The sequence below is a fragment of the Nomascus leucogenys genome, chromosome 7b, assembly GCF_006542625.1.
Source record: "Nomascus leucogenys isolate Asia chromosome 7b, Asia_NLE_v1, whole genome shotgun sequence".
Lineage (NCBI taxonomy): Eukaryota > Metazoa > Chordata > Mammalia > Primates > Hylobatidae > Nomascus > Nomascus leucogenys.
The window spans coordinates 93,345,923-93,368,784 of record NC_044387.1 but is presented as its reverse complement, the minus strand read 5'-3'; the positions used below and the strand labels follow the sequence as shown (position 1 = coordinate 93,368,784).

General features: G+C 39.6%; 1 protein-coding gene across 2 annotated transcripts in view; it reads right to left on the bottom strand.

Moving 5' to 3' along the window:
* The window catches only part of GALNTL6 (polypeptide N-acetylgalactosaminyltransferase like 6), a 1,250,255-nt gene that overhangs the window by 29,301 nt on the left and 1,198,092 nt on the right, over window positions 1-22,862 (bottom strand). For both annotated transcript variants that reach the window (XM_003257974.4, XM_012507976.2), the window contains one exon: window positions 3,273-3,389. In XM_003257974.4, coding sequence (XP_003258022.2) covers window positions 3,273-3,389 — 117 coding nt within the window. The remainder of the gene's footprint in view (window positions 1-3,272; window positions 3,390-22,862) is intronic.

Sequence of the window (22,862 nt, the reverse complement as noted above, 5' to 3'; positions counted from 1 at the left end):
TTTCACAACGCCACATGGTTTAAACTAAAATCCAGGTTGGCCTGGCTACAAGGCCCACAGTCCTCCTAGAATACCATGAGGCTGTGGGGAGAGGGTTCAAACATCGGATCAGTGGTTAGAGGAGAGGCACTGTTGATGGACTGAATGACTCTGGATTGTATTGTGGACTTGGTCTGTGGCTGTTTTCCTTGCATCATGATGCTCTGCATTGTAATGCGTGGTAGAGGGCAGGGAGGGGCAGTGAGGTGGGGTGAGGGAGGTGAATCTCAGCACGTCTGGACAACTCTTTAACATCCTGTGCTGGGCATGGTGAACCTTTTCTAGTTTAATGTACAAGATGGACACCAGAGGAATCTGGCTATAGGAGGCAGTAACGCCTTACTGGGAACTGCTTGCTTACTTTTTTGGTTTTCATAAGAGATAAGTGTGATGAGTACATAAATATCTACTGTGATATTTTCTGTAGCTTTCTATTGAAATATTTCTTAATTTAAAATTAAAACAGTGAAAAGGGTTAGGTGAGCTTAGTGGTATGCACCTGTGGTCTGAGCTACTCAGGCTGCTGAGGCAAGAGGATCGCTTGAGCCCAGGAGTTTGAGGCTGCAGTGAGCTTTGATCACATCACTGCACTCCAGTCTGGGTGACAGAGCAAGACCCCATCTCTAAAATACAAGAAACAAAAATGCTAAAAGAGAGCAAAGACAATTTAGCCCACTATCTTTTCTCTTTCACAGGTGACACAGTATCAGGGAAGCTGCTTGCAAGGACTTTCAAATTTCTAAGCGGGTTAGAAATCATATCTCACTTAAACTGAGTTGCAATGAAATGTTTGTCAATTAAAAGCAATTCAGTCTTACATAGAACAGAATAGAGAACCCAAAAACAAATCCACACACCTACAGTCAACTCATTTTTGACATAGGTATCAAGAACGTACACTGGGGAAAAGACAGTCTCTTTAATAAATGGTGCTGGGAAAACTGGATATCCACATGCAGAAGCCTGTAATCCCAGCTACTCGGGAGAGTAGCTCGACCCCATCTTCTGTCATGTACAAAAATCAAATTAAAATGGATTAAAGACTTAAATCTAAGACCTCAAACTATACAACTACTATAAGAAAACATTGAGGAAACTCTCCAGGACATTGGTCTGGGCAAAATGTCTTGAGTAACACCCCCCAAGCACAGGAAGCCAAAGCAAGAATAGACAAATTGGATCACATCAAACTAAAAAGCTTCTGCACAGCAAAGGAAACAATCGACAAAGTGAAGAGACAACCCACAGAATGGGAGAAAATATTTGCAGACTACCTATATGACAAGGGATTAATAACTGTAATATATAAGGAGCTCAAACAACTCTATATAAAAAACCCAATAATTTGATTAAAAATTGGGCAAAGATTTTAATAGATATTTCTCAAAAGAAGACATACAAATGGCAAACTGGCATATGAAAAGGTGCTCAAGATTATTGATCATCAGAGAAATGCAGATCAAAACTACAATAAGTTATCATCTCACCCCAGTTGAAATGGCTTTTATCCAAAAGATAGGCAATAACAAATGCTGTCGAGGATACAGAGAAATGGGAAACCTTATACATTGTTGGCAGGAATGTAACTTAGTACAGGTACTATGGAGAACAGTTTGGAGGTTCCTCAAAAAACTAAAAATTGGCTGGGCACGGTGGCTCATTCCTGTAATCCCAGCACTTTGGGAGGCCGAGGTGGGCAGATCATGAGGTCAGGAGATCAAGACGATCCTGGCCAACATGGTGAAACTCTGTCTCTACTAAAAAAAAAAAAAATGCCAAAAATTAGCTGGGCATGGTGGTGTGTGCCTGTAACCCCAGCTTCTCGGGAGGCTGAGGAAGGAGAATCGTTTGAACCAGGGAGTAGGAGGTTGCAGTGAGCTGAGATTGTGCCACTGCACTCCAGCGTGGTGACAGAGCAAGACTCCGTCTAAAAAACACACACACACACACACACACACACACACACTAAAAATTGAGCTATCATGTGATCCAGCAATACCACTGCTGGGTGTATACCCAAAAGAAAGGAAATCAGTATATTGAGGAGACACCTGCACTCCCATGTTTGATGCAGCACTGTTCACAATGGCCAAAATTTGGAAGCAACCTAAGAGTCCATCAATAGATGAATGAATAAAGAAAATGTGGTACCTATACATAATGGAGTACTATTCAGCCATAAAGAAGAATGAGATCCTGTCATTTGCAACAATGTGGGTGGAACTGGAAGTCATTATGTTAAGTGAAATAAGCCAGGTATGGAAAGAGAAACATTGCATATTTTCACTCATTTGTGGGATCTAAAAATCAAAACAATTGAACCCATGGAGATGATAGTAGAAGGATTGTTACCAGAGGCTGGCAGGGGTAGTGGAATGTATGAGGCGGAGGGTGGGAGGTGGGGATGCTTAATGGGTACAAAAAATAGAAAGAATGAAAAAGACCTAGTATTTGATAGCACAACAGGGTGACTATAGTCAATTATTAGTTAATTGTACATATTAAAATAAGTAAAATAATAGAATTGGATTGTTTGTAACACAAAGGATAAATGCTTGAGGGGATGGACACCATTTTACATGATGTGATTGTTATGCATTGCATGCCTGTATCAAAACACCTCATGTACCCCATATATACACCTACTATGTACCCACAAAAATAGAAAAAAGCAAACAAAACAAAAATCAATAAAAGCAATACATAGCCTTAAAGTATTTCCTGAAGTCCACGTCGGGGTGTTGTTGCTTACATCCTTCACATGTAAGATTAAAAACTACTACAATAACAGGAGGCCCATGTAAAGTGATCTGTTCATGGCCAGGGGAAAAGCAAGGTTAAGATGACGTCACAAACGCAGAACAGCAGAGTCATTAAAACCATGAAATTTAGCTGGAAGTGTTCCAAAGCACTCTACAGGCTTCCTCTGTTAAACATTCTGGGAAAAGAAATGACTAGGGTCGCAATCCACATTTCTCCCGTCCTTTCTCATATTTAGAGCATAATTGTGTACATTATCTGAACTAATTATCACAACTGCTCTGAGAAGAAACATAAACAGAGACATTAAGTGATTTACTGAACTGCAGGGCTGGTTGGTGATACAGCGGCCTCACTCCGGGTCCCACAAGCGCCATCTGCACCATTCGGAGATTTGTTCCAGCTGCATCCCTCTGTGTCTGCCTCAGCCCCCCACTGGCTCCCACTGCCCTGGCTTCTGGGAGGTGACATACCTGTTCATGAGACCATGTTCTTTCAGAACCATCCTTGACACAGATATCCAGCCTCAGCTCTGTTCCGGTGGCTCCATGCTTGCTGTCTACACAGAGATTTGCTGCCACATTTCGGATCTGTGGAAAGAAGAATTTTGAGTGTGGGGCTATGTTGTATTTTATCATTGGCTCCTAACAACCATGGTATAGATTAAGTAAGACATAGATTATCTTTTTGGTTACATGCATATTGAATGAGACCTTGAATTTGTATGCAATTTATGGAGAAAAATCAGGGAATTAAATATAACATTGAAGCAATCTTCACAGGCTTAACAAGAATTCTGGAAAGAAATATAGTTATAATTCAGTATTAATCAGTCTGTACTTTGACTCACTTCCTTGTAACTGAAAGTCTGTAGCACTAGATACTGACCACTTGCATCTCTACTGTTCCTATACATAGGATTTCTGATGTTAGAATCATAGGATTTTTGTTTAAGAATTGCTGAAGCAGATACTGAATTCCAGTGGAACGGCTGACTGCAGCCAGTTTAAGGACCCTCACAGAGGAAATGGGTCAACATGAGAATATTGTTTCTTCATCTCCCTGTCCCATGACCTCATGCTGCTTTCTGTGACCAATCAATGATCTCCCAACTTCAGCCTACTCCAAAACCCTTAAAAATCCTAGCCCCAAACTCCTTGGGGAGACAGATTTGAGGTTTCCTCCCATCTCCTCATTTAGCGGCCCTATAATTAAACTCTTTCTCTGCTGCAACCCCATATCTTGGTGTATTGACTTGCTGTACACATCAGGCAACAGACCTATTATGGTTCCAACATGGTCTACTCGACATGCTAAAGAACATGAGATGGTTAAACAGCCAAACTGCAGCTGGCTGGGGCAAAGAATGTGTTGATAATGCAGCATAGGCAATGGCCTAGAGTTTATGACTTCAGTAAAATGGGCGACTTTTCTTTTCAGATAGTGCTTAATTTGGAATTTATTATCTTCCTGCTTCAAAGCACCTTCTACCACTATCATGCTAGCGGGAGAGAGATCCAATATGAGGCGGATGTTGCAGTTACAGGATGTGATGGAGGAGAGCGAACCACTTAGCCCTGCATGGTTCTGTGCAGAACATGGTGACCTTTGGCTTCAGTTTGGCTACAGTGATCTTGGTCTACACCTATTGTCATAGTTTAGCATTGCTTTTGGATGATAAATTAAATGTCACTCTAGAGTATTAGCAAAATAGGAAAGATAGTGTTATTGCTGAAATACTATACTGGATAAAGATTCTCTACATAAAGCCTGACCTTTGAAAATTTGCAGAGTGGAAAAAAGGATAATTCTTTACAATTATGTTAACACTGATATAAGGAACTCAATACTTAGAGATGGGAAAAGAGTGGATGATAAAAAGTGTCAAAAGCTGAAACAGCAGTAGAGTCTAGGCAGAGACATGTCCTTTTGTCATATCTTGTGTTTTTTTTTTGAGACCGAGTTTCACTCTGTCTCCCAGGCTGGAGTACAGTGGTGAAATCTCGGCTCACTGCAACCTCCACCTCCCAGGTTCAAGCAATTCTTCTACCTCAGCCTCCTGAATAGCTGGGATTACAGGCATGTGCCACCACGCCAAGCTAATTTTTGTATTTTTAGTAGAGACGGGGTTTCATCATGTTGGCCAGGCTGGTCTTGAACTCCCAACCTCGTGATCTGCCTGCCTCAGCCTCCCAAAGTGTTGGGATTACAGGTGTGAGCCACCATGGCTGGCCCTTTCGTCATATCTTCCTGCTTGGAGGTTTCACCAATCTTCCTGATAGTGTCAGAAGCACAGCCTGTAGCAGAGACGGATATTCTTGATAGTTTGCTATTTAGGTGTGTATACTTACATAAAGTCAATGACCTTAATCTTTTTTAAGCCTTTATATAGTCCTGGATTATGATAATACCTTCAGATCCTTTTAAGAATGGAAACAAAACCAGGATGGGCCCAACTGATCATTTAACCAAGGTTCTTTTGCCTGGTTGAGTAGATAAGGGAAGGAGTCTCTGCAACAGAAGAATACCCACCTGGGCCTGTTCCTGCTGGGGTGGGCAATGAGGCAGAGAGAAGATTTTTATCAAATATACTGAGTATCATGAAAGGAATAAATAATGCTGGGATAGAATGGTGGTGGTGGAAAGAGTAGTTCATATTTCATTTACTCTAAGAGTAGAGGTTGGGGATGCCAGTCAGGAGGGAATCAATGTGGTGGGTACTAATTTCCTTATTCAATAAGGACTTAGGCAACAGGTTGGGTTCATCTGCTACTGCTGGGGCTCTGCTTTCGGGATCTCTGTCCCTGATGACAAGGTAATGTGAAATAATACAGAGTACAGGGGAACAGTTCTTAACCTGGTTTTGCCCACAGATTTCTCTGAGAATCCAAGGAAAGTGGTGGACATTTTTGAAACAAACAAACAAACAAACAAAACTATAAGTGGATATGTCCAAGCACTTTCGAATTGGTTTTCCTGGAACCCATTGACTCCAGATTTAAACCCTGAATTGGGGAAAATGCCTGCCCCGACCCCTTGGGAACTAGTTGCCCTCCTTCTCTTAGTGTAGGAGATCTAGAAAGACAGGGAATGAACTTGGCTGGTTGTCAGAAGGCACCTGATTTGCTCTCATTTCTTTTACCTTTACTACACCTTCCCTGAAATAAGTATCAGGGAGGAACTTCTCTCTAGAATTTGTGAAGCCAAGCTTAAAATACACGTTTTGTAAAATCAATTTCCTGATGTGTGATGGAATTTCTCTAGTGAAAGAGAAACACCCAGAAGGTCAAAGGTAGACTTTGCTATTGCTGTCTTGAGCCTGGCACTCTCTGTAAATCTCCTATTTGATCTCCTTATCTGAGTGCAGCATGTTGGTTTTCTAAAGCTGTCTATAACCTGAAAGCTACCTGACAGAACTCTGAGCAGGCCTTTCTTTTCATTCTTGGGCCATTTAACTCACAGACACACTCTTCTTAGAGAACCAGTATCAGTTTATACTGAAGACAACTTCAAGGCAGTATTTTTCTCTCTACTTGAGTCCAGGAGCTCTGACCACATTTGGGAAGAAAAAGCAGCTGCTTGCAGGTTCATGGCCAGTGGGTCCCAGAGGGAGAAGCTTGCTCTCCTATGTCGGCTGGCATTGGAACTCACATGTGGAGCAGCTCTGCTCCTGGAAAAGGAGGATGTGGGGGAGAAGAAAACATACCCAAGCCAGGGACACTGAGTGACAAGTCTGCCAAATCTGCCTGTGGATATGCACCAAAGCCTACTGGAGTGCCTCATTTTGTTTTTAAATGTTATGAGCTCAAAAGGCCTCTGGCAGGGATGGAGGATACCATTTTCTAAACTCTTGAATTTTCTAAATCTCACTCAAGTGGCATCTGTGTAGACAATGGGATAAACTGCTTTGGAAGCCAAATTTCAGGTTTCAAAGGCATAATTGTCTACATCTGTGTAAATTCCAGCAAAAAGTTGTGCCAGGGAGGAAATGCTGTGAGTTCACTATAGGATAAGGTAGGCAGCTGGATACGAGATTAACGTCCAGCTCTTCCTCAAGATTAGTATCCAGCCATTCCCACTTGCTTCTCTTCTTACCTGTCCACCTGCCTCTCTCCAGCACATATTCAGATTCTCTCATTTTGCTCACAAACTCAACTCCATTAAAATAAACAAGTGGATAAAATTCTAATAGAACTGATTCTAATACTTGTTTATTCACGCTAACAATATATTTTTTTAAAAATGTAGACAAGAACACTTAACGATGACTCATATTTTTTCAACATGGGCTCTGTACCTCTGGCTGAAGGTGAGGCAGTACACACACATACACATGGCCCAAACCTAGGACACGGGATATTACTATGTCTATGGCAGAATCAATCATTTTCAGGCTTTATTCCTTTGATGCCCAGCTTCAGGGCTCGACAGCATTGAAATTGTGTCAAGGAATCCTGAGAGACACTGAACAGGATTAGAGGATGAGGCAGTGCTTGGCTAGGAATGGGTGGGAAGGAGAAAAATGAGGAAAAGGGGAATCATAATGTGTGACAGGAATTACAGAGATAATCTCCTTTTGGGCAAGGATCAGGAAAAGATCTGGCAGAGAGTGAAGGAGTTCTTTAGGTCTGCAAGAGAAGTCAGGTTTAGCTTTAATACTGGCCCCCCAGCTCCCAACACAGGAGATTTTTATCAGAGAGGTACAAGAGAAGGGGAATGTGGCATAAATGTCAAGGTGCCTAGTAGATGTGGGGTAGGTAATTCAACTGGCTGTTAGAGAGGGACTAGCCTTAGCTTAACAAATGAGCCAGCATGGTCTGCTAATTCCTCCTGATAGCCTTAGGTCTTTTAAGTAAGAAGTAGTGGGTTCATTCCTCATTCAACAACATTTACTAGGTACCTGCTATGTCGTAGGCACTATGCTGGAAACCAGGTATACAGCAAAAAATAAAAAAAAGAACCAATCCTATCCTTTGTGCACCTGATGGTCTAGTGAGGACATCAGAGAGGACATGAATGGAAGAAAGGCTTGAGACTTCCAATATTTCTGGCTGTGAATTTTTAACGTGGCAAAAAAAAATTAAGATGCTCCCTTTTATGGACTATAGTTGATTTTATTTATTTATTTAGTTAGTTATTTAGATGGAATTTCACTCTTGTTGCCCAGGCTGGAGTGCAATGGCTCAATCTCGGCTCACTGCAACCTCCACCTCCTGGGTTCAAGCAATCTTCCTGTCTCAGCCTCCCAAATAGCTGGGATTATAGTCATGCACCACCACTCCCAGCTGATTTTGTATTTTTAGTAGAGATGGGGTTTCATCATGTTGGGCAGGCTGGTCTTGAACTCCTGACCTGAGATGATCCGCTGCCTTGGCCTCTCAAAGTGCTGGGATTATAGGCGTGAACTCTGCCCAACCTCTGGACTATAGTTGATTTTAGAATGCAAATTTATTTGCAGAGCTGGAAAGACAGAAGACATTAGGGTAACACAGAAAGAGAACTGGATGAAGACTGAGCAGGTCCAGGTTCTGCTCATGAGGTACAGATGAGGTTCCCTATAACCTCATTTTTTTTTCAAGAGATAGGGTCTTGCTCTGTTGCCCAGGCTAGACTGCAGTGATGTGTTCACAGCTCACAGCTTGCCATAGTCTTTAACTCCTGAGCTCAAGGAATCTTTCCACTTCAGCCTCCTGTCCTTTTTAAAGCTCAGTTCATCCACTTACAGGAAGTCAACATTCTGAGAGTGATTTTGAATGAAAGGCACTTTGTGGTTAGAAATTCAAAGACTAAGAAAAACTGGCTTCTGTTCTCAAGGAGCCCACAATCATATCAGGGAGACATTACTCTGAAGACATCTTCTTAAGAGACTAAATGCTAAGTGAGACCTGAAGAGGAAATGACCGTTCTGGGTGAGATGGGCTTGGAGCACTTGGTAGGATGGATGACACTGGAAGGGGCCCTGGAGGATGAGTAGAATTGAATGTACACAGTAAAATGACAGAAGGACACTATTGCCTTAGGAATCAGAAATGAATACGGATATTGAAGTTTGACCGTGTACGGCATTTTTTAGGGAATGGCAAATGATATAGCATGGCTCAACATAAGGTTTGTAAAATGAAGACGATCATGCCTCAGAGGGCAGTTGTGAGGATTAAACAGATGCATGTGAAGTGCCTGGCACAGTGTTTGTGCATTGCAAGTGGTCAGTAAATGTTAGCTACTATTTATTTGTTTGTTAATTTTTTTGGCTGAATTGTCTGTGATGGTAAATCGGGTGCTGCCATGGCCAAATCACATTTCTATTATATCATGTGATCGCTCACAGCACTTAAGTTGAAGGAGACTGCAGATGAACAAGCCATGGTCCAGCATTGCAGGCCTGTTCTTCAGTGTGCATCACCGGTTAATCTTCACAGTGTCTTACACAATCCCCCAAGATCTCAATCTGGCAATATGAGCACCACACCAAACACACCCACCTCCCTACCCCTCAATGAATGAACAATTTCTGCTGATTCTAGTCCTAGGTACTGAATGTCCCACTCCTCTCCTCTCCATCCCAGTCTCCCAGGCCTTTGACATCTTCTCATGAACTGTTTTAAAAAATTGTGATAAAATATACATAATGTAAAGTTCATTATTTTAACCATTTTAAATGTTCAACTGAATAGCATTAAGTACATTCAAAATGTTGTGTAACCATCACCAAGATCTATTTCTAAAATGTTTCATAATTAAAAACAGCAACTATTAATCATTCAGCAATAACTCCCTACTTCCCCTTCTCCCCCAACCCCTGGTACTGTCTATTCCACTGACTATAAAAAATATTTTGTAAACCTCATATAAATGGAACCATACCATGTTTGCCATTTTGTGTCTGGCTTATTTAACATTGTAGCATGTATCGGAACTTCATTTCCTTTTAAGGCCAATATTCTTTTTTTTTTTTTTTTTTTTGAGATGGAGTCTTGCTCTGTCCCCCAGGCTGGAGTGCAGTCGCCCGATCTCGGCTCACTGCAGCCTCCGCCTCCTGGGTTCAAGTGATTCTCCTGCCTCAGCCTCCCAAGTAGCTGGGACCACAGGTGTGCACCATCACGCCTGGCTAATTTTTTTGCATTTTTAGTAGAGATGGGGTTTCACCTTATTAGCCAGGATGGTCTCAATCTCCTGACCTCATGATCCACCCACCTTGGCCTCCCAAAGTGCTGGGATTACAGGTGTGAGCCACCATGCCTGACTTCATATATATTTATATGAATAAACACATATATAAATATGCCAAATTTGTATCCATTCATCTATTGATGGACACTTGCACTGTTTCTACTTTTTTTTTTTATCTTGAGATGGACTCTCACTCTGTCGCCAGGCTGGAGTGCAGTGGCACAATCTTGGCTCACTGTACTCTCCGCCTCCTGGGTTCAAGCGATTCCCCTGCCTCAGCCTCCTGAGTAGCTGGGACTACAGGTGTGCACCACCACACCTGGCTAACTTTTGGTAATTTAGTAGAGACAGGGTTTCACTATGTTGGCCAGGATGGTCTCGATCTCCTGACCTCTTGATCTGCCCATTATCTGCCCACCTCTGCCTCCCAAAGTGCTGGGATTACAGGCGTGAGCCACCACTCCTGGCCTGTTTCTACTATTTGGCTACTGCGAATAATGCTTCTGTGAACACTGGCATGCAAATATCTTTCCCATCCTTGTTTTCAATTATTTTGCCTATACACCTAGGAATGAAATTGCTGGGTCATAAGGTAATTCTATGTTTAACTTTTTGAGGAACCATCAAACTGTTTTCCACAGTAGCTGAACCATTTTACATTCCCACAAGCAATGTACAATGGTTCCAGTTTCTTCATATTTTTGCCAACACTTGTAGTTTTTTTGGTTTATGTAATCGCCATCCTAGTGGATGTAAAGTGGTATTTCATTGTGGTTTGGATTTGCTTTTCCCTAATGACTAATGATGTTGGAAGCCTTTTCATTTGCTTATTGAGCATTTGTACAGTTTGGAGCCTATTCAGGTTCTTTGCCTATTTTTGAATTGAGTCATTTGTGGTTTTATTTTTGTTTAAGGAGTTTTAAAAATATATATTCTAGATATTAATCCCTTATCAGATATATGACTTGTAAATATTTTATCCTATTCAGTGGGTTGTCTTTTCATTCTGTCAATTGTGCCTTTGATGCACAAAAGTTTTTATTTTGATGAAGTCCAATTTATCTATTTTTTTCTTTTGTTGCTTGTGCTTTGGTGTCATATTTAAGAGATCATTGCCATTCCAATGCCACGGAGATTTTCCCCTATGTTTTATTCTGAGTTTTATAGTTTTGGCTCTTATGTTTAGGTCTTTGATCCATTTAGAATTAAATTTTGTGTATGGTGTAAAGTAAAGTTGACAACCTCATTTTTTTGCATGTAGATATATTAGTTTGAAATGGCTGCCATAGGAAAGTACCACAAACTGAGTGGATTAAACTACAGAAATTTATTGCCTGACAGTTCTGGAGGCTAAAAGACCAACATCAAGGTGTTCGCAGGTTGGTTCCTTCTGAGGGCTGTGAAAGAGAGTACATAATATGCTTCTCTCCTAGTTTCTGGTGGTTTGTGGCAATCTTTGATGTTCCTTGGCTTGTTAACATATCATGGTGGTTTCTGCTTTTATGTTCACTTGATGTTCTGTTTGTGTGTGTACTGGTGTCCAAATTTCCCCTTTTTATGAAGACACGAATCATATTGGATTAGGGGCCCAGCATACTCAGAATAATCTCATCTTAATTAATTACATCTGCAATAATCTGATTTCCAAATAAGGTTACATTCTGAGGTACCAAGGATTAGGATTGCAACATATCAATTTTGGGGAGACATAATTCAATCCATTAGTAGTGGATATCCAGTTTTCCCAGCACCATTTGTTGAACAGACTGTCCATTCCTTATTGAGTGATATTGGCACCCTTGTCAAAAATCAATTAACTTTGTATGTGAGGGCTTATTTCTTGGCAATCTATTCGATTCCATTGGTCTATATGTCTATTTTATGCCTGTACCACACATTTTTTGGATTACCATAGCTTTGTATTAAGTTTTGAAATTAGGAAATGTGGGTTCTCCAACTTTTGTTTTTCTTGTTCAAGATTGTTTTCATTATTCAGGGTCCTTTGAGATTCCATATAAATTTTAAGATGGGTTTTTCTATTTTCACAAAATATTCCACTTAGATTTTGATAGATGGCATTTAATCTGTAGGTCACTTTGCATAGTATCACCATTTAACAATAATACTTTTTAAATCCATCAACATGGGATGTTTTTCCATTTATTTAGATAAGCAATTTCTTTCAGTAATGTTTTGTGGTTTTTTATGAGTCTTTTGCCCAATTTGTTAAATGTATTTCTACTCTCATTTATTTTTAGGGAGACATAAAATGTAGTGGTTAAATGCACATATTCTGAAGTTAGACTGCCCAGAGTTTGATTTCACCATTTAGTAGAGCTGCATGACATTAAGCAAGTTAACTTAACTTATTTTTGCCTCATTTTTTCCCTTAAAATTAAGGATAATGCTTCATAAATTTGATGTGAGTATTAAATGAGATTACACATATATTTGTTTTAGTGTATGGACCATATTATGTGCTCAATAGATGTTAATGTTTCATAGTAGTAGTAGCAGTAGTATCAAGATGTAGTAAGAAATGAGACTGGGGCAGTGTATTGGTGCCATCTTGTGAAGAGTCTTAAATATCAAGATAAGGGATTTAGACCTTGTTCTGTTGGCAAAAAGATCATGAAATGTTTTTGAGAACAAAAACTTGTTTTAGACAGTAAATGCTGGTGATTATGAGAAAGACAGGTGGAGAGTTATATAATTGTCATAATGGGTACTAGTTCTAATTGGCAATGAGAATCTGAACCAGTGATAGAATGTATCCAAATAATATATCCGAATTATATGTATATATTATATGTATTCAAAAGAAGATATGTGTTTAGACATTTTAAATAAAAATTACAGATCTTGACAACTGTTTCCATGAGTATAATAAAGAAGGCATGCTGAGTTTGAGGTGTCTCTGTGACATCTATATATAGACACCTAGAAGTCTGAAATTTGGAAGATAGGTCAGGGTAAGAAATGCCTATTTGGGTATATGCTCTTATCTACTGTTCTATTAATATTTTGCTAATATTCTACTAATATTTTGCCTTTCAACTTCTAATCCTTTTTTGCCTTACTTTGTGATTCTCAAGATGGACCCTGTAGATATTTCTCCTTTGTCAGTGGATACAATTTTGTCAGTGGATACAATTTTGCTGATAGAGAGTGCTGGAAGGACACTGGAAGGGCTGAGCAGGAGAAAGGGTCTTTCGTGTGTGTGTGTGTGTGTGTGTGTGTGTGTGCACACACACACATGCATGCACAGTTTTTCCATGTGATAGCCAGTAAGTGGGCATGTGGGGTGGAGTGGGAGAGAGCAGCCCTCGCAGGAGTGGCCCTCAGAGATAAGCAGCAGCTGCTATGTCCTGCAAGTTTCTTCGTCACTACCAAGCTGCATGTATATGACAGCCACACCACATCAAATGAAGCCTGAATCTCAACCTTGGCGTGGGAAAAGTTGGAGAGTTCTTCTAAGTTTCCAAGTTCCTGCCTTGCTCACATTCCTCAGTCGTAATGATGGTTACTGTTGTGTGGAGTTGCTGCTTCAGTACTCCCTAGAGCCCTCTTTTACCCCTTTTACCAGCCAATGTTTTTTTTTTAAATATTAAAATGTCCCTATTCAAATTACTGGTGTGATTTCTGTCTTCTGGCTGGACTTGGACTGATGCAACCACGTATGAGTAAGAATTGAAATAATAGAAGTACATGATCTCACTCAAGCAAAGAATAGAAAGGAATATGAGAAGATTGAGGAGGGAACTCCAGGGAATGACTTTTTTTGAAAGTGAGCAAAGGAAGTGTAGCTAGAAATAAGAAGGAGAAAATAAGAAGAAATCATAAAGAAGCCTGGGAGAAGAGTTTCAAGGTGGGAGGGGTGAGCTGCATTGTCAGATTTCACAGAGGGATCCAGTAGGGGAGGCCTAGGGAGAGGCTGTTGGATTTGGCAATAAGGAAGTCACCAGAGACCTTTCAAAGGACAGTTTCTGTGGTTTGATGAATGAAGGTAGAAGACAGATTGCCAAGAGGACTGAGAAAAAAATGGAAGGTGAACAGAGTCAACAAATGGAAGTTTCTCTTTCAAGAAGCTTGATAGTGATGGGAATGATATATACAGGAGAAAAGCAGAAATAAAATAAACATTTTGGGGATAGGGAGATTTGAGGATGGAATTACATATAAGCCCTGACATAATTCGAGACTCAGATAAAAAAATTGTGAAGTGCTTGTAGAAATTAAAAGCAGCATATAAATGCAACATACTAGAAATGCTTTTGTGATTCTTATAGGATTTTTCACTATTTAAGGCTTTGCCTCATAGCCATCGCACCATTTTTGCTTAAACAGATCCATTCCACCTCTAATTGCTCCATGCTAGTCACATCCAATGACTGCTGGCAGAGACCACCTAGGGCCTTTCCTTGAAATTATGCCTGCAGAGATTTTCTTCCTATCTTGTGCACATTTTCCTTTTCTGAATTTACCATAAATGTAATTGCTTTGGCATCTCTCTCTTGCCCTGGGACTTGTTGGGACTACTCATTTCAGAAGCTGGCTTACATTAGGCAAGAGAAAGAAGAACCCACAGCAGAAATATTATCAGAGGGCCCTCAGGTTCATATGTGTTCTGCTCCAAATCATCTTTTCCTAAAGCCATGTCTTGCCACTTGAAGCTAAGCATTTTATTATTTGTGAAATATGTCTGGCACCAAAATAAAAACTTTTTTACTTGTGTGAATTTATGGGGAACATGAGAAATTCCATTACATGCATATAAAGCATAGTGACCAAGTAAGGGTATTCACGGTGTCCATCTCCCAAACACAATATATTTTTGTGAAGTATAGTCACGCTACCCTGCTATCAAACACTGAATTTACTCCCTCTATCTTACTGCATGTTTGTACTCTTTAATCCACATCTCTTCACCCTTCCCCCTGCCCCCACTCACCCTTCCCAGTCTATTAGCACAAACTAGAAACTTTTAAGTTAAGGATCTCTGGCCAAAAACAAGTTGATTTTCACAAATAGACACAGAGAAAAATTCATAAAAGTAAGCTACTCTACTACCTTTTGGGGTTAGGATAAGCAACTCTTTTCTGCTAGAAGGAAAATAAATTAAGGTTCTTACTGAACTGGATGCTTTCACAGGCATCGTTTCACTTCCTTGTCTGCACTCTCGCCATGCTGTGTTTTCGTTCATATTTGCAACTGAGGCTCTGAGAAAGTAGGTGGTTTGTCCAGTGCCATCCAACCAGCAGACAGCAGGCAGGATTTGGACCCATGTCTAATTCCTAGACCTGGGCTCTTTTTACCAAGCAAATGGTAATGGTTATAACTAATTCACTGGAAAAAATGTCATTTTAGGTCTTAAATCTGTGGCAACTGCTTTACTGAGCTCAAGGAAACACATGGAAATTAAAGAAGGCTGTGAGTCCTTGGGTTTAGAAAAGAAGTGATCCTAGTCAAAAATAGGACTGGAGTCTGGTACAGATAGAGACACTGAACTGGAGTTAGAAAGAAAATCACTTTAACACTCGGGGCTGCCAAGGGATGGAGACAAGACAATGAAGTCTTCAAAGTACAAGACTGAAGAAGAAGACCTGGTTACCCATGAGTGGCTTGACTCTAGGGGAGGCTGCGGTGGCACAAGAAAAGGCATCACGGAGTAGCAATAGGAGCAAACATCTCCTAACCTTTGCAAGAGGCTCTAGATTTTAAACCTGGACTTAAAAAAAATCCATTTCTGAAAGGAAAAGTTAGAAAATGGCAGAAGAGTGGTGACTTCATCCTGAGTCATACAGTTCACTGGAAAGTAGCTCGTCTTGTGATCAACAGCCAGGGGTACATCACTCTACTTGGCTCTGCCTGAGTGCAAGTTTATTCCTGCCCTCTCATATCATCTTTGAAGATTAGAAAGCTTTGCTAGCTTGGACTTACTCTTTGTAAACAGATAATATGGAACAATTTGTGTTTTTCTGATCACATGAGAATGTGAGCCCTCGGAAACTATTAATTCTTTTTTTAAGTTAAAAAAATTTTATTTTAGGTTCAGGGGTCCATGTGCAGGTTTGTTATATAGGTAAACTTGTGTCATGGGAGTTTGTTGTACAGATTATTTTGTCACCCAGATACTAAGCCTAGTATTTAATAGTTATTTTTCCTGATCCTCTCCTTCCTCCCACCCTCCACCCTCCCATAGCCCCCAGTGTGTGCTGTTCCCCTCTATGCGTCCATGTGTTCTCATCATTTAGCTCCCGCTTATAAGTGAGAACATGTAATATTTGATTTTCTGTTCCTACGTTAGTTTGCTAAGGATAACGGCCTCCAGCTTCATCCATGTCCCTGCAAAGGACATGATCTCATTCTTTTTTATGGTTGCATAGTATTCCATGGGGTGTGTGTGTGTGTGTGTGTGTGCGCGCGCACGCGTATCACATTTTCTTTATCCAATCTGTCACTGATGGACATTTAGATAGATTCCATGTCTTTGCTATTGTGAATAGTGCTGCGATGAACATATCATGCATTTGTCCTATTACTGGGTATGTATCCAAAGGAATATAAATCATTCTATCACAGTTAAATTTTTTTCTTAGGTTTTTGTGCTGTGATTTCATAAAGTCAAGGAAAGAAGTATTTTGTTATAGATCCTCTCATGAGTGCCCTGTTGGAACAGAGGCGTGGTCAGGTGAGGAAATAACCAAAAGCCAGCTTGGCTGACCAAGAGTTTTTGAAAACTCAGGTGACAATCTGTTATGTTTTGAAATGAGTTATTCAAATATTTGTTACGAGACAAAAGAGCATGGCATGTCAGAAACATGAAAGCAGGCATTTAAAACAAAGTTATAAGAATTAACTTAGGAGATGAACAAGTTTACTTTAGCTCTTCTTTTTCTCCCTACAATTTACAAAACTCAGATAAGTAAATTAAGGGTGCACAAGAGGAGAGAAAATGAGATCTGATAGAAAACTTCACAGTGAGACTTCAAGAATATCTGCAGAGAAACTCATCAAAAGGACACCTGAAGGTCCTGAAAGGTACTTTAAGTCAGGAGTTCATGAGTTTTCAGTATTCTGTGGGAGAAAGAATCTACGGGAATAGCAGTTCTTGTGCTCCACTAATTGAACCTGCGTCAAGATGTTTAAAAGCAGGGAATGCTGCTTTGAAGGAAAGCCACAGAAGTTGGCTTATGTGCTGTGGAGACAGTGTGGCCCCCTTCCACTCCCAGATTGTGGGAAGAAACCTCAAGTGGCCTGCAAGCTGGACGTGGCTGGTCATCATATTTCCTGCATCATCAGTCAGAAAATGGCATGCAGCTGTATTTTCAGACTGAACCACACTGTGCGGGGTAAGCAGCTGATCTTTTAACTAATGTCTCCACATTTAATATTCCTGTCATTTTTTTACTGGAGTGCTATTTTATGAACATAAACACTTCTCCCAATGATTGGATTCATATATGAATTGCCAATAAATCTAAGATTTGCCCGGTTCTAGTACAATCATGAAAAGCCACTTCCAACGTTATCCTCAAAGCCAAGGGCCATAGTCACAGGCTTTGAAGATAAAGCAAATTTTTAGTACTTGAAAAACTACTCACACAATACGGTGTCTAAATAAAATAATTCTCCCTTTGAAGTCAGGTCAGATGGCTGAAATGTGAGCAGGTTGAAAATATGGTCTAATATACAGTTGTTAAGCTCTGTGTAAGATTCAGGACCATTAGTCCATGAAGACCTGCAATCAAAATCATGGGATTGGTTCTGAGGATGTGACCTTTTAGCCTTGGACAGGATGGCAGCAAAACCCCTGAGACCCACGGGGCTTTTCAAGTTCTCTAGAGAAGTAGATTCTCTTGAGCCCATTCTTGAGTGTAACAGCCGGTCCTCTAAGGAAGGCCTGCAAATTGTCTTTATTTTCAGGTAAAATAATTCAGGGTCTGGGTTTTCTACTGCAAATGTCAGCACTGTTAAACACATTCAACATATTAAAAGAGACGACTTGGCTCTTTAAGGGGAACAAAGGCGAAAATGTCAAATTTCATTTGGCATATGAAACTGTAATGTAATGTTTATAAAATATTTCATGGTATAACTACTTCCCTGAAATATTTCTCTGTGAGCCTTAAATTATAAAGCAATGGCCTTTCTGTTTTGTGGAGCTCACAACTGAGGTGTAGTAAAAATATATCTTCAAACTATTTCTTACCTCCTGCTCTAAAATCAAACTAATGGGGACCTAAACTGTTGAATTTCAAAGGTCAGCAGTCCATCACTGTTTTCTGTAGCAAGGGAAATTCATGCAAAACTGATAGGGAAAACTGATTGATATTTTCTATAAAAAAGCGAATATACTCCTTCCAAACCAGTGACATCAGAAATGCCACCCAGAGCACCATCTTATACAACAGTTATTGTAGTAATCTGATAATATGTGAAGGCTCCAGTCAGCTTTCTGAAAAATCTCATATGTGCTTCTCATTTTAGCATTTTATTTAATCTCCCTCCTCTCAAATTTCTTACTGTGGATGCAATGAATCATGCTAGATTCAATGAGTGGATAGTTCTGACAATGAACGGGTTGGGGTTGGGTTGGACTGTGATATGAAGGGTGGGTGTCAAAAGCCAAGATTTTTGTTTGTTTGTTTGTTTTTTGAGACGGAGTTTCTCTGCTGTTGCCCTGGCTGGAGTGCAGTGGCATGATCTCGGCTCACTGCAACCTCCGCCTCCTGGGTTCTAGCGATTCTCCTGCCTCAGCCTCCCGAGCAGCTGGGATTACATGCATGCACCACCATGCCCGGAAAAGCCAAGATTTATCCTTTCTCGGGAAGACAGTGAGATTATTTCTCCCTGAAAACAAAGCAGAACAGAACAAAACAAAATGATAACAGAGCAAAACAAAAGAGGTTTTGAGGGACGTGAACAGTAGTCCAGTTCTAGTCTAATGAGCCTGATTGCATGTACAACCTCATCAGTCAGTCCAGGCCATCAAGTGAAAGCTCATCAAGTGGCCATGAGAGGCTGAGTGGGGTCTATTTCTTGCAGTGGTCTGTAATGTAACCTCATGCCAGTAAGACATTCTTCAGGAGAAGCTTGCCTTAATCACCTTTGTAACTGGCACCTGGAATGGTTTTGGTATCTAGCTAGAGCTGCCATAACAAAATACCACAGATTAGGTGGCTTAAACAAGAGAGATTCTCAGTTCTGGAATCGGGAAGCTCAAGAGCAAGGTGTCAGCAGGATTTGGCTTCCTCTGAGGCCTCTTTCCTAGACTTGCAGATGGCCACTTTTTACCTGTGTCCTTACATAGCCTTTTCTCTGTGTGCACACATCCCTGGGGTCTCTTCTCTTCTTATCAGGACACCAGTCCTATTAGATTAGGGCGCCACCCTTAGGACCTGTTTCACTTTCTAAACACTGTATCTTCAAATACAGACAATTGGGGATTAGGGCTTCAACATACGAATTTTTGGGGGGACACAATTCAGTTCATGAGATGAAACTGCCTTTGCAAAGATTATGACAGTGAGAAAAATCTGACATAGGAAAATTATGTCAGTGAAAGAAATCTGACCTCATCGACTGATCTCACTTCTAACCTCCAAGCTGCCCCTGTTCATTCTTAGGGATAGGGTGAACTAGCTTCTGGAGTGCTTCAGCTTATAGTTTAACTTTGAAGAAAAGACAATACATCTCTTCCCCAAAATAAACCCCCTCCTTGCTTAGCGATCGGATGACTTTTGTAAAACCAACAAATTATCCACAAGATTAGAAACTATAGCTCAGGAGTCACGCAGCCAAAGGCCACAAGATAATAACCTCCCAGTTGCTCCTCTAGATAACGTCACTATTATAAAACCTAAGATTGATGTTTGAGGTATTTTTCAGACCCTGCATTCTGACGCGTTAGCTGGTGCTACCCAGACTGTTTAAAAAATTAAAAGCAGCAGATTCTACCAGATCTGCTTCTGTGTATTCATATATGTTGTGAGTATGTGTGATGCCTCACTATTAAAATATATAAAAGAGCTCTAATTAATTGGCTTTAAAAATGAGCACTTCAATCAAATACTTTGCCAGAAAAATGGAAACTTTAATGCCTTTTAGTTCACAGGACTCTAATAAGCTTTGAAAAATAAAGACAGTTTTAAAGATTATTGGTAAAATAAAATAAAAATGTCTTCACAATTTAGACATTTCATCTCAATTAGGCAGTTCAGATACTGTATTTACTAGAGGCTTTAAAGTTACACACTGCTTCTATGACTTTTGCTAGGTGTCTACTTGCCTGCTTTAGAAATATTTTCCAAATTTTAAATCGTAAGCAAGGCCTGAGGACATGTGGATTTAGCCATGTCCCTTAGCTAGTTGGAAAGGGTCAGACATTATCTGCAGTTCTGTCCTGTGTCCTAGGCTCTGCACCTGGTACATAACTAAAATTACTCGTGCTTAAAAATAGGAGTTGTATGCTATTGGTAAAAAGACATAAGAATTTGGTTTTTTGGGTCTAGATTAGAGGGTCTAGGAATTGTTCTAAATTTAATAAAGAAGAATATAAAACTAAAAGTTTAAGCAAGTTTATAAGGTTTATGATTCATCTTGTAAGAGAAATTCTGTGTGTGAGCAAATTGGCTAAAATTAAAAGGATATTATTTAGTTTTCCCATAAATGAAACATTAAAATAAAATGCAGGGCCGGATATGGGCTCTGTGTCAAAATAACAAGATTTTCTTAAAATATTGATCTGCTTTTTAACAAGAAATTATAAAGTAATAATAGAGTTGTCAAAATCTTATCTTATGCTTACACTAATTAAAATGAGATAAATTTGTTTATGAGGTTTTATTAAAAATTGGGTTTAGGCTGGGCGCAGTGGCTCATGCCCATAATCCTAGCACTTTGGGAGGCCGAGGAGGGAGGATCATTTTAGGTCAGGAGTTCTAGACCAGCCTGGCCAACATGGAAAAATCCCATCTCTACTAAAAAAAAAAAACAACAACACAAAAATTAGCTGAGTGTGGTGGCATGCCCCTGTAGTCTCAGCTACTCAGGAGGCTGAGTTAGGAGAATCGCTTGAACCTGGGAGGCAGAGATTGCAGTGAGCCGAGATCATGCCACTGCACTGCAGCCTAGGTGACAGAGCAAGAGTCTGTCTCAAAAAAAACAAAAACAAAAACAAAAACTGGCTTTAACATAAATCATACACAAATACAAAAGCAAAATAGGATTTTCTCTTTTGAACAAGATTTTCATGTAATATTGAGATAATAAAATATATTTTGCCTTTTAAATCAACTACAGAAAAAAGGCAAAAAGAGAGAAGAGATAGATTCAGTTGTCCTCATACTGTCTTTATTGGATCTTGTTGGTTGGAAAGCTGAATCTCCCCTCTATTAATGAGTAAAAGTTTATGTCTTTTTAAAATTTTCGAGTTATCATTTTTGTTAAAGACATTACTTATAGTGACATGGAATTCTATTTTATAATACTAAGTGTTTTAAATCTTTGATATTTGACAAACTTTCCAAAATCAAATTCTAAATTAAGTCTTTTTTGGCCTCATTAACTTTTTAAGTATTAGGTCCCCTGAATTCCAAAAAGGGACATATTCAGCTTATTTGGTATATTAAAATCATACAGAAAGCATTTTCAAATATAAAATAGTTTTTAATTTTAAGTTATATTCATAGAAATGTGTTATAAATTTGTGCTTAAAAACTTTGTAAGATTCCTGTAATTCTGATATGTCTCAGTATATGTTATGATTAATAATAATTATGTTAAATTATTGTGTGCCACAGAGATGACCAGATTTCCTCATTGATTTTGTCTTTAATCGTGGCTATACTAAGATTTTTGTTATCCACAGATAATTGTTATCTTGTTTTGATCCTTTACAAACGGCAGTTTATAATCAGCTATAAGACTCTGACAGCTGCTTTTGAGTGCAGGTTTTTGATAACTTGGGAGATTGGGCCATTGAAATAAAAAAAACTTTCAGGACTCTTGTAGACAGCTGACGTGTTCAGGAGCACTGCTGGCTCAACAACAGGAAGAACAAGAGTTAATCGCATGAACTGAACTAACAGAAAACCCGAATAACCTTTTTATGACTTACTGCTTGACATACTGCTGATCTTTTTTGTTCTGTTTTTCAGAGTATAGCAAACTTTTTCTTTTGAGTTATTTATAGCTTTTAACAATTGAAGAAAGTATACGACTGTGAACAAAAATTAAAAAAAATATTTCTTTCTCTACCTAATTTATCAGAACTTGGAAACTACTTGTGAGTTTTCTTAACTTATGGCAATATAGTTATTTGCATAGGTGCAATAAGGATCTGCTTTCTTTTATAACAGGACACAATTAGAGACACTGGCTATTTTATCAAGGCTTAAATTGGAATGACATGCTTTCAGATATAAACAGACTGCTTGAAGGAATCAAAGCTGACTTAGAGAGCCAATAAAAGCCCCTCGGGAGAACTGGACTTATACCTTATTTACACAGTCCCTGTACAGAGTTTCTGACATGTGGTAAGTAATTTTTGACAGGCCGAGGCTCAAGAGGAGAGAAATTCATCCAATCATATAAGTATTTGAAGGCACAGATAAATTCGTGGCTGGGCTCAAGGCTTTAAAAAGTCTAATCTGAGATTCCTTATGGAGAAACCTCCAGAAAAGCCAATTTTAAAAAAGTCTATATGGATTAGTCCATTCTTGCACTGCTATAAAGAAATACCTGAAACTGGATAATTTATAAGAAAAGAGGTTTAATTGGCTCATTGTTTCACAGGCTGTTCAGGAAGTATGGCTGGAAGGCCTTGGAAAACTTTCAGTCATGGCAGAAAGTGAAGGGGAAGCAGACACGTCTCACATGGGCAAAGAAGG